Here is a 12668-nt window from a genome sequence, read left to right on the forward strand (position 1 = left end):
TAAAACCCACAAATAACTTCAGGTGAAATACAGGACTCTCTGAAAACATGTGATGTGGCTGTTTCAAGATGTACAATAAGGAGGCACTTGAAAGATGGGCTGCATGGTTGAGTCGCCAGGAGAAAGCCATTACTACGCAAATGCCACAAAGTATCACGCTTACAATACAGCCAAACAGCACAGAGACAAGCCTCAAACCATCTGGCACAAAGTCATTTGGAGTGATGAGACCAAAATTGAGCTATTTGGCCACAACCATAAACGCTACATTTGGAGAGGAGTCATCAAGGCCTATGATGAAAGCTACACCATTCCTATTGTGAAACACGGAGGTGGATCGCTGATGTTTTGGGGAATGTGTGAGCTACAAAGACACAGGAAATTTGGACAAAATTGATGGCAAGATGAATGCAGTATGTTATCCAAAAATACTGGAGGAACATTTGCATTCATCAGCCAGGAAGTTGCACATGGGACGTACTTGGACATTCCAACATGACAATGATCCAAAGCACAAGGCCAAGTCGACCTGTCATTGGCTTCAGCAGAATAAAGTTAAGGTTCTGGAGTGGCCATCTCAGTCTCCTGACCTCAATATCATTGAGCCACTCTGGGGAGATCTCAAATGTGCAGTTCATGCAAGACTGTGCATGCGTGAGTCACACTGCGCTTTGTGAATGGTCCAAGAATTTACAGGAACTGGAGGCTTTTTGCAAAGAGGAATGGGCAGCTTTACCATCAGAGAAGATAAAGAGCCTCATCCACAAATACCACAAAAGACTTCAAGCTGTCATTGATGTTAAATGGGGCAATACACGGTATTAAAGTGGTTGTAAATCCTCCCTCCTGACTTTTAACTATAGGTAAGCCTAGAATAAGGCTTACCTATAGGTAGTGGAAATATCACCTAAACGTGCGCCGTTTAGGAGATATTTCACTTGTAGTGTGCTGATGATGTAATCGGCGCATGCGCTGTGAAGAAACGGACCTCCGTGCCATTTCTTCCCCAGCGTGTGCCGTTACTGACGGCTCCTGCGCACCCACGGCCCCCGGAAAGAAGTGGGGTGAAGATGGACGCAGCCTGCACAGGAGACAGCGATTGGGTTTGTTTGCAGGTAAGTGTCACATAATGGGCTAGTATGCAATGCATACTAGCCCATTATGCTTTTAATTTTCAGGCTTTGCAGGGAGAAAAAGAGGAAGTAAAACTCATCAGGGTTTACTTCCTCTTTAAGAACTTGGGTATGTAAACTTTGGATCAGGGTCATTTGGGTAGTTTCTGTTGCCATTATGATTTAAAAAGAGTAAACACAGTTGATTAATAATAAATGGCTTCATCCAAACACTAACCATAAGTGAAAGAAAAGTTTTTGTGTTATCATTCGTATTCTTTGAAAAATGGCCAAGAAATCATAAATTCTGCCAGAGTATGTAAACTTATGAGCACAACTGTATTTTTTTAAAATAACAAATATGTCATATTTACCTGCTCTGTGTAATGGATTTGCACACAGCAGCCCCAATCCTCCTCTTCTGGGGTCCCCCAGTCAGCTCTCCTGGCTCCTTCCCCCTGCTAAGTCCTCCCATAGAAAGATGCTCGCTATGAAGGCACTTGTGTGGGCTCGATCCTGAGCTAGGCTCTGCCGATGACTCCCACTGTTGCCTCCATGTTCAGTTAGGAGGGAGAGAGTGGAGAGAGACGCTGGCAAAGCGCTGGATCAAGATCAGGCTAAGGTAAGTATTTGGGGGGAGGGGTGCTAGGGGGAGCTACAGAAGGTTTCTTTACTTTAATGCAGAGAATGCATTAAGGTTAACAAAACTTGAAAACTTTAATTTTTACAACCACTTTAAAGTGGAACTTGACCCACAAGGGGGAGTTCTGCTCTCCTTCCCTCAACCCTCAACAAAACCCCTGGCAGCCATATTTGGAATACATTTTTTGGGGGGGGTGGAGTGGGTACCTGGTTTTGACAGGTACCTTCTCCCGCTTCTGGCAGGATCGCCCCCTCCCTGCCTGTAGCATACCTCCCAACTTTTTGAGATGGGAATGAGTGACATCTATTAGCAAAAGTATGTATGCATAGGACACACCTCCTGCCACGCCCTCTTAAAGGCGAATTATACAAAAAAATATTATTTTAACCCACAGGTGCCTTTTTTTACAGTACTATACCTTCATATTGGCTTTCGAAGTGTACTAATGCAGCAATTTTGAAATTGGAGGAAAGGTTTAGCACTATTAAACACTTTTTGAAAGATAAAAAGTGCATTTTATATACAGCTATATACATCAGACCAAGCTGAGGGACAAATGAGGAGGAAAGTGGGACATAGGGACTTTGTTCCAAATCAGGGACAGGTGGGAGCTATGCTGCAGCCTTATCGGACATGTCATAGATCTCAGAAGGATGCAGGACCATTCACAAAGCGCAGTGTGACTCACGCATGCACAGTGGGCAAGGAGTTACAGCCTGCTCAGGTGTGCACAGCACTGGATCCTTGGACAGGTGAGTGTCTGTTTATTAAAAGTCAGCAGATAAAGTTATTTGCAGCTGCAGACTTTAAATTTTTCCAGAACTGACTGAAGCTCCTCTTTAAGTTGCCCTAAGGCTGCATTAGTAAAGCACAGCTCCACCCAAGAGGGGAAGCCCATCTTTGACAGGTACCCACTCCCACTTCCAGGTAAGACTGCAGCGGTGATCTCCAAGCATTTCTGGCGCCTCACCCCCCCCCCCCCGGCTGCCTTCTAGGACACACACAGGTCCCAGAAGACAGAGGGACCATTCCTAAACCATGGCGCAACTTGCCCATGTGCAGTAGGAAACTTTTTGTTACAATGCCGGCGCCTGCACCCGAAGCCGCTTGACGAATCGGCTAAGGGCTCTTTCACACGTGCGGACCGTTCAGATCCACCTGTCAGTTTTTTCAGAGGATCTGAACGGTCACTCCATACATCTCTATGGAGCGACGGATGTCAGCGGTGACATGTCCGCTGACATCCAATCTGTCCTGATCCGATCCGCAAAATCCAGACGGATGGATGTACTATCAGGCGGTCCATAATTATCCGATCCCCCCATAGAGGAGAGCGGAGATCTGACAGGTCCGCCCCTAAGACGGACTTGTCATCCCCTGGCTCAGCGGGGATCAACGGAGCGATCCCTGCTGAGCAAGCGGATGGCTGGATACGGATCCGCACGTGTGAAAGGGCCCTTAGGGTGCCGACATCGCAGGATTGCAGGACAGGTAAGTGTCCTTATATTAAAGGTCAGCAGCTACAGTACTTGTAGCTGCTGATATCATTTTTTTTTGTCCAGACTGGAGCTGCTCTTTGAGAAAACCGAGAGGCAGTTCATGAAAAGCTTCACAAGGTGTCGCTGTGGCTTATTTCCTCACATGAGCCGTGGTCGGCACGTCATAGCGGCTCTCTAGCCGCCTCCAGTCTCCTCTCTATTGTTGACTCGCCGGACTGGGTGACGTTGGACAACAAAGATGGCGGCGGGAAGCAGCAACTATTGGGAAGGTGAGGAGCGGCACCGAGGAGAGGCTGTGTCCGGTATACCGGGGAATGGCAGGCTGGTGGAGTGCTGCTGCTCGGTCCCGGCCTATCTTTGTAGAAGGGAATGAGAGGAGAGGGAGCTGGAATGATCCTGTATAGAGCAGTTGAGGCAACCTGTGACTGGCTGCCCAGCTGGGGGGGGGGGGGGTGGTAAAGCTCCTGTGTGCCCCCCCCTCCCCCATGGCTGACAGGAGTGTGAGTGCCAGCTGTCCCCTGAGGAGGGGTTGTTCCTGGGGTATGGTCTCCCCTGGACATGTACTTTGCTCATAGTTGTGAACGCAAACACCATCAGATCCCTCTTTGAATGATGAGATGGATCTTTATTACAGGTACTTGTATAGTGCTGACCAGTTATACAGTGCTATACATATTCACACAAGCCCCCCCCAGGAGCTTACAATCTAATGTCCTTATCTCACATACTGGGGCCAGTCAGACAGGAGACCGCTCACCTACCAGCATGTCCGTGGAGTGTGGGAGGCAATCCACACAAGCACAGGGGGAACATACAAACTCCATGCAGGTAGTGTCCGGACTGCTAATCGACTCGAGGACCCCAGTGCTGCAAGACAGGAGTACTAACCACTAAGCCACAGTGCTCTTTATTACAGAACCTAGTCCTGGAATGTCTCTGCTTGTCAGTGTTCAGTACTTGTACAGAAACCCCACTTTCCTGCATGATATATATATATAAATATGTATAAAAGTTCTCTGATCTCATTACAGCACAGGTTTACAGCTGAACCAAACCCATCAATTTAAATGTTTCCCAAAACAGTAAAATTTACATGTGCGATGCGGGAACCAGCGCGATTCCAGTGCCAGTTCCCGCATCACATGTCAATCGCCGGTTCACATTGACATTTGCGAACCGCTGCGGTTGTCAGTGTATAGTTAATGACACCTCCATAGCCTTCAGCCATACAGTTTGTATGGCTGAATTTGCATCGCACAGACATCGCATGTGATCTGAAATGCGGTGCGAATCCCGTGCAATGTCTGTCATCGCACCAACGCGATCAGCTCCTCCTCTTCCCCCACAGCGAGCCACTTGCTATGGGAGCAGACATGCGGGCTTTAGCCGGGCTGCGTATATCTATTGGCACTCGGCCTCGCTCCCTTCTCACTGGATTTGATTGACCGCATCAGAAGCCAATGGATTCCCACTGCTGCCTCTGGGCATGTGAGGAGAGAGAGAGAGCAGTTCTGCTGCTCTTAGGCCCAGTGAAAGACAATATTGGACTGGAGGAGAGATGAACGTGGAAGGGTTTTTACCTTGAAGCAAAGAATACATTACATAGTCTGGTTGAAAGACACAAGTCCATCTAGTTCAACCAATAAAATGTTAAAGTGGTTGTAAACCCTTACATATACCCAATGAATGGACTATCCTCAGGTGATACAGAGATGAAACAAATCCTCCTACATAAGTTGTACCTGTCTATCTGAAGTCTTCTTTTTTCTACATCCGTTCAAAGTACAGAATTTCTAAAGCTTGTCTAAAAAGTTCAAGGAAAAAAGGTGCGGAGAGCTAAAGGAGCTAAAGGTACACTCTGCAGAGCTCAGTAAGGAGAGCTCTGAGAGCTGATTGGAGGGAAGAGACACCCCCCCCCCATACACAGCACACAGGAACAGAGCTGAGGCTGTCATTCTTTCCCTGTCACCATTTTTCTCTTGATGTCAGGAAAACTTGTCTGAAGTGATTCATGCAAGGAATGCAGCAGAAATGACACCTAGTGCTCCTAATTGAGACAAGTACACACTGTAGAGGGATATGCTTCATATTTCATGCCGACCAGCTGCTGTCATACTGCAGCAGGTTGGCACGATCCCGCGAAACGTCATAGCTGTACGTCGGTCCCTTTAAGCGGGATAGCAGCTGCACGCACGTCAGCTGCACTGCAGGGGTGTCGATGCGCATGACCTCTGGCTACGTGCGATCGCGGGCATGAGAGCCAGAACAGGGATGTGTGTAAACACACATTCCTGTTCCGTGAGGAGAGACAGATCGTGAGTTCCTACTAGCTAGGAACAACGATCTGTCATTTCCTCCAGTCACTCCCATCCCCCTACAGTTAGAACACACTAGGGAACACAGTTAACCCCTTGATCGTCCCCTAGTGTTAACCCCTTCCCTGCCAGTGGCATTTACACAGTAATCAGTGCATTTTTATAGCACTGATCGCTATATAATTGTTAATGATTCCAAAAATGTGTCAAAGGTGTCCGATCTGTTCGCCATAATGTCACAGTCCCGATAAAAATCGCTGATCACCGCCATTACTAGTTAAAAAAAAAATAATAAAAATGCCATAAATCTATCCCCTATTTTGTAGACACTATAACTTTTGCGCAAACCAATCAATATACGCTTATTGCGATTTTTTTTTTTTTTTTATTACCGAAAATAGCTAAAAGAATACATATTGGCCTAAACTGATAAAAAAAATTAGCTTTTGTTTAAAAAAAAAAAATGGGGATATTTATTATAGCAAAAAGTACAAAATATTGTGTTTTTTTTTTTTTTTTTTTTTTAAATTGTTGCTCTTTTTTTGTTTATAGCGCAAAAAAGAAAAACCGCAGCGACAATCAAATACCACCAAAAAGAAATTTGTGGTAAAAAAAAGGGCATCAAGTTTGTTTGGGTACAACGTCGCACAACCGCGCAATTGTCAGTTAAAACGACGCAGTGCCGTATCGCAAAAAATGGCCTGGTCATTGAGCAGCCAAATTTTCTGGGGCTGAAGTGGTTAAAGGAAAAGTTCCCCTTTTGAAAAAAATTCAAATAAATGCACATTTTTTTTTGCAGGTAAAATAAATGCACATTTATTTTTTATTTTTTTTCTAAAGACCCTGCAGAACATTACACCTGCAATGAGAGACTTCAGACTCTCAGGACAGCTGTCTGCTTGTACATCATTCAGGCAGGCTGTTACCTGAGAGCAGGAAGACTCCATGAACAACCAGAGCACTCACCAGTGCCTTTGTAGTTCATTGAGAGCTAAAAGCCATCAGCCGCAATGGATGATGGTACTTGTAGTCTATCCAATCACAGGAAACTGAGTGAATAACGTGGCCATGTGGACTGAGCCGCGTATGGCCATGCTGTCAAATTTTGACTGCCCACTGTGACAGGAAAGGGGAAGTTGGCCATGCAGGGTGCAGATACTGGAGAATTACATGTTCCAAAGGTGAACTTCTCCTTTACCCACTTACCCTCTGGAAGATTTACCTCCCTTCATGACCAGGCCATTTTTTGCGATACAGCACTGCGTTACTTTAACTGACAATTGTGGGGTCTTGCAACGCAGTACCCAAATGTTGTCCTTTTCTTTTCCCCACAAATAGAGCTCTCTTTTGGTGGTATTTGATCAACTCTGCGGTTCTTATTTTTTGCGCTATAAACCAAAAAAAAAGACCAACAATTTTGAAAAAAAAACTGTATTTTTAACTTTCTGATATAAAACATCAATTTGGGCCAATATGTATTCTGCTACATGTTTTTGGTAAAAAAAAATCCAAGCAAACGTATATTGATTGGTTTGGACAAAAGTTATAGCGTCTACAAACTATGGGATATTTTTGTTTATTTTTTAACTAGTAATAGCAAAGATCAGCGAATCATAGCAGGACTGCGAAATTGCGGCAGACAAATCTGACACTAAGTGACACTTTTTGGGGACCAGGGACACTAATACAGTGATCAGTGCTAAAAATATGCACTGTCACTGTACTAATGACACTGGTTGGGAAGGGGTTAAACAGGAACAATCAAAGGGTTAACTGTGTGCCTAACTGGTGTTTTCCTACTGCGGGGGAGGTGCCTGTACTTGGGGAAGGCATGGATCCATGTCCTTGCTTTGCAGGAACACAGAATCAATGCCTTCTGTACCAACAGAATGGCGATCGGCCTTGTTTACATAGGCAGACCATCATCTGTACCGAATTGTTGGCGGATGCCGGTGGACATCAAGTTCACGGTACCCGCTGATCAGCTCCCGTTGTGTATAATTGCAACAGGAGCGGGCCCTCCATGGCATGCATACGCACCCCAGACCCAGAAGTGTTGGATCACGTACTAGGTATGTGATCTGGTGCCACTGTATATCCTAACCACTTCAATACAGGGCATTTTCACCCCCATTCTGCCCAGGCCAATTTTCAGTTTTCAGCGCTGTAACATTTTGAATGACAATTGTGCGGTCATGCAACACTATACCCATATGAAATTTTTATAATTTTTTTCCCCACAAATAGAGCTTTTTTTGGTGCTATTTGATCACCTCTGCAGTTTTTATTTTTTGCGCTATAAACAAAAGAGCGACAAGTTTGAAAAAAACACTATTTTTTACTTTTTGCTATAATAATTTTTTTTCTCAGTTTAGGCCAATATGTATTTGTCTACATATTTTTGGTAAAAAAAAAAAACATATATTGATTGGTTTGGTGACATTGCGGCGGACATATCAGACACTTTTGACACTATTTTGGGACCATTCACATTTACACAGCAATCAGTGCTATAAAAATGCACTGATTACTGTATAAATGTCACTGGCAAAGAAAGGGTTAAATGTGTTACCTAGGGAGTGATTCTAACTGTGGGGGGATGGGACTGACTAGGAGAGGGGACCGATCGGTGTTCATACTTAGTATGAACACATGATCTGTCTCCTCTCCCCTGACAGGACGTGGATCTGTGTGTTTACACGCACAGATCCACGATCCTGCTCTGTAACGAGCGATCGCGAGTGCCCGGTGACATCGCTGCCGCCGGGCACTTGCATTGGCTTCTCGGAGATGCGGCGCATGCGCCCCCAGTACCGCCGAGGACGTCAAATGACGCCCGCCCAGGATGGGAGATCCCATCTGCGGACATCATATGTCTATGGGCGGGTAGGGAGGTGGTTTAAAAGGAGGTCCAGCCCCCCCCCCCCCAAAAACAAAAAAAATTAAGTCACCAGCTTCAAATACTGTAGCTGCTTACATGTACAACGCCATGGTAATTGCAGATCAAACAGAGGCTAAGATGGCAGCTTCCTTGGCTGTAAAAGATTGGAAGGTTTAGTTCTGCTTAAAGTGGAACTAAACGCACGATACCTACTTTGCTTCAGTAGGCTGCCGCCCTCACTGGTGCTGACATCTTCCTGACTTCTGGGTGTCGGTCTTCAGCCTGATTGTTCAGTTTGGGATGACCGAGTTCAGTCATCCTGGTGCACAGCCACTGTGCCGGAATGTAAATTGAGCTTTGCATGCGCAACAGAGTGTACATTCTACAAAAGACAGTGAGCAGCCAAGTAGGTTCATTTTATTGCAGAAGAGACATTGCGTGTCTCCTCTGCAGTAAGAAGCCTGTCTACTTCCAATTTTCTACTAATAGACTTTAGCTTCACTCTAAGTGTTTGGGGAAAAAAATGAAAAAAAAATCCAGTACATCTCTGCAATGCTTGCACATATGGGGCTACACGCAGTTCTCCATCAGGTTTAAAACTTTATTTTTCATGTTCCAGCCAGAACACTCCAGTAGACTGTTTCCTATAAAAAAATATTTAATAAAAATTAAATCCCGCTCTCTATAGAGTATATAATTTAAAGTGCAAGTGCTCAAAAGAATTAAACAATCTCTACATTCAAAACTATAAGCTCAACATCAAATATACCAATGTGCAATGTAGATTATATGTGACGTCACAAAAAAGTGATCAAGTGCATATACAATATGGTATATAATAATCAAAAAGTTCATTCAATTTTCTGTGATTTATTCCTGTGATTCATTCCGGGTCCTGGTAAAACAAGAATCTTTCCACCACCTGCCACACAGCCTACTCACCGAAATACCATGACACCCATTACAGGTAGTCATATACGCTTAAACGTCAATCCAGATTGGATTTCCTTACAGCCTCAACACTGGTCCAAGTGGATGATCAAACGGGATTCAGTCTGCAGATTGCATCAGATGTTATGTGGGTATTCTCTGCTTCAAAGTTTATCAATTTACTTTTTATATAATTTGTTTTTATATACCTTTTTTAATATATTATGGTTTATATAAGTTTTTATGTTTCTGAGCAAGGATTGATTTGGATTGGATATCCTTAAATGAAAAAAAAAAAAATGGAGGCAACGTATCCGATCATATGACCCCTGATGACGTCACAACGTGCTGAGAAAACGTGTAGGTTGGCTTGAACGTGATACGTCACTTCTGTCATTTGCAGTGCAGCTTGGAATGCTGACGGCGTTTCCAAACACGTGGATGTGTTAGCTGCTAGGAACTTCTTGATTTTAAACTTGTTTACTTGTTTCTATTGGATTCTTTTGGAATAAATCACAACATTCTTCACTATGGAAGCCCTATCTTTCTTTATTTCCCACTGAATCTTGGATATCTGCTGTGGGTATGGTAAATACCATCCCTCTTGAGAATACCCACATGACATCCGATGCAATCTGCTGACTGAATCCCATTTGATCATTCACTTGGACCAGTGTTGAGGCTGTAAGGAATTCCAATCTGGATTGTCTAAGCGTATATGACTACCTGCAATGGGTGTCGTGGGTTTTCCGTGAGTAGGATGTGTGGCAGGTGGTGATGGTGGTGGAAAGATCCTTGTTTTACCAGGACCCGGAATGACTCACAGAAAATTGAATTAACTTTTTGAATATTATATACAATATTGTATATGAACTTGATCACTTTTTTGTGACGTCACATATAATCTACATTGCACATTGGTATATTTGATGTTGAGCTTATATTTTTGAATGTAGAGATTGTTTATTGCTTTTGAGCATTCGCACTTTAAATCACATAGTCTAGAGAGAGCGGGGTTTAATTCATTTTTATTAACTATTTTTTTATTTTACATTTGCTTATAATGAGCTGCTCTCACTTTGTTTATCTATCACCAATTGCGCAGGTTGAGTGCTATCTTCACTTATTGTTTTCGACTGTTTCCTATGATGTGTTTTGCACTCTTATGGAGCTCTACGAGAGGGCAAAACATGTCAAAGGAATGGGGTTGGTTGAAATATCGGCGTTCATGCTGGTACAATAACGTTGTTTTTAGCCTGATGGAAAACAGAATGTGGCCTTGTATGTTTCACAGAGTCTGGAGGGGGGTGACAGATTCCAGAAGCACCTGCACCTGTGATTGGATGGAGTGCCTGGAACAGTATAAAAACTGGAAGTGAACATCCCTGCAGTACATGTACATTTCCACTTCAAGTACAGAATAATACATATTGATCTTGAGCTCCTAACATGTAGTAAGCTGAGAACCCTAGATACTGCACTAAAACTTCAAGCAGGTATGGCAGGCCTGGCCGAGTTCCCCCCTGCAAGACTATATAACACCTCCACCTCTCATGTACATTGCATATGGAGGAGATTTTTTGTAGTCCAGCAGGATAGATTTCAGGCAATGCAGACATCATAGTTTGGGATTCAGTAGTGCTTAAACCAAAAGAAGGAGCGCCAGGCCAAATTCATAAAGGAGTCCAGAATAGCTTTTTAGTAGTGGTGCACCAAAATGAAAATTCCGGTACCAAAAATTCAGGATGCTTTGTCTAAAAAAATGAAATGGACAATTTAAAAAAAAAAATATATATATATTTTTGATATATAATTGTATTCTATTTAACTCTTTAATATCATCAATTTAAATTATTATGAATTTATTTTCGGCCATTATTAGCACTAATAACCCTATTTTTGCCCGAAAATTATCTGCACCTTTTTTTCTATCGGCAGAACACTGATAACCCTATTTTAACCCTTTTATAAAAGTAGGGTGCATCCCTACTTTTTAGCAGAGGATAAACAAAGAGCTAGGAGCACACTGGATTACTCACAGATCAACAAGTATTTTTCTGTATTGTTATTTAAAGGGGTTTTACATTTGGAAATATGAATGTATTGCATAGATGTATGTGTATCTTTTTTATTTTACCCCAACATACACTTCAATAAAAAGCCACTGTCTAAAAGAAACTTTACTGAGAGAAATGCAGAGGCTACCTTTTATTGACCTCCACCTTCTAAAATGCTAGGTACCTGATTATCATGCTGATCTAACGACTTCAATACTTTGAGCCACTGTATCCTCATTCCGGGTCAGTGGTTTAGAAAATATTGAAGCTGGAGACAGCTAGGCAACTAAGATATTCTGAAGGATGTTAGCAATGGAAACATTTATATTGCTCTTAATAGTCAAACTGACGGTGTACTCTCCTTCCCCCTCAGAGTCCTTGTCCAATGCTCTAATGGAGCAGGGCTTCCAGATATGGGGAAGCATGTGACATTGCTCTGGCCCGAACAGCCAATTGCCAGGCCTGAACACTGTGGAAGGGCCAGTGACACAAGAGTCTACTCAGGGTGGACTCCTGCTGCTGGGAGGCTGTAAGTGCGCTAGAAATGGTAAGTATTGGCAAGTGACAGTGTTTCTTCACGTACAGATTTCCTTTAAAGGGCAGCCATTAAAGTCTTACTCCAGGCTTTTTTTTCTTTTTGTTTTGGATGGAATGGGGAAGCAGCTATTTCTGTGAGGTTCTTATTTCTGTCTGTGACCCCCACTGGAATGATTTTACTTCACTTCTCTGTGATGTTTTACAAGGGATTGGGGGGGGGGGTCACTGGGGTAAAAAACACTCTCGCAAGTTCCAATCTTCCTCATTTTACCAAAAATTTGTATTTTTCTGTGTCTCTGTTGGTGAGTTTTCCCTTGCCCTTCCTGTCCTAACAGGATGTAGAGATATAGATGGTAATAAAACTTGACATAGGCTCTAACCCAACCCCATTCTGTCCAAAACAAAATACACACTTTAGTTGGAGTAGTACTTTAAATTGCTATTATACATTAAAGTGGTTGTAAACCCTGTTACACCACTTTAACCTACAGGTAAGCCTATAATAAGGCTTACCTGTAGGCACCGTGAATATCTCCTAAACCTGTATTGAAGAAATGGCTCGCTTGTGTCGTTTTTTTCTGGAGCTGTGCCGTGACGTCATCGAACCCGGAAATAACTTTGGGAGACATGTCGCCAGTCACAACGGTGTACGGGGACCGATGCAACAGCTTCGATCTAAGGTAAGTATTTCATA

General features: G+C 43.4%; 1 protein-coding gene across 3 annotated transcripts in view; it reads left to right on the top strand.

Annotated features, from left to right (window-relative positions):
* Positions 1–3374: 3374 nt before the first annotated feature.
* GOSR1 (golgi SNAP receptor complex member 1) overlaps positions 3375–12668 on the top strand; it is a 184225-nt gene continuing 174931 nt past the window's right edge. For 2 of the 3 annotated variants that reach the window (XM_073616856.1, XM_073616857.1), the window contains exon 1: positions 3375–3523. In XM_073616856.1, coding sequence (XP_073472957.1) covers positions 3493–3523 — 31 coding nt within the window. In that variant the 5' untranslated portion in view covers positions 3375–3492. Of the gene's footprint in view, positions 3524–11810; positions 11985–12668 lie in introns of all 3 variants that reach the window. The other variant, XM_073616858.1, reaches the window with a different exon arrangement.

The sequence above is a fragment of the Aquarana catesbeiana genome, linkage group LG02 (genome assembly GCF_042186555.1).
Source record: "Aquarana catesbeiana isolate 2022-GZ linkage group LG02, ASM4218655v1, whole genome shotgun sequence".
Classification (NCBI taxonomy): Eukaryota; Metazoa; Chordata; class Amphibia; order Anura; family Ranidae; genus Aquarana; species Aquarana catesbeiana.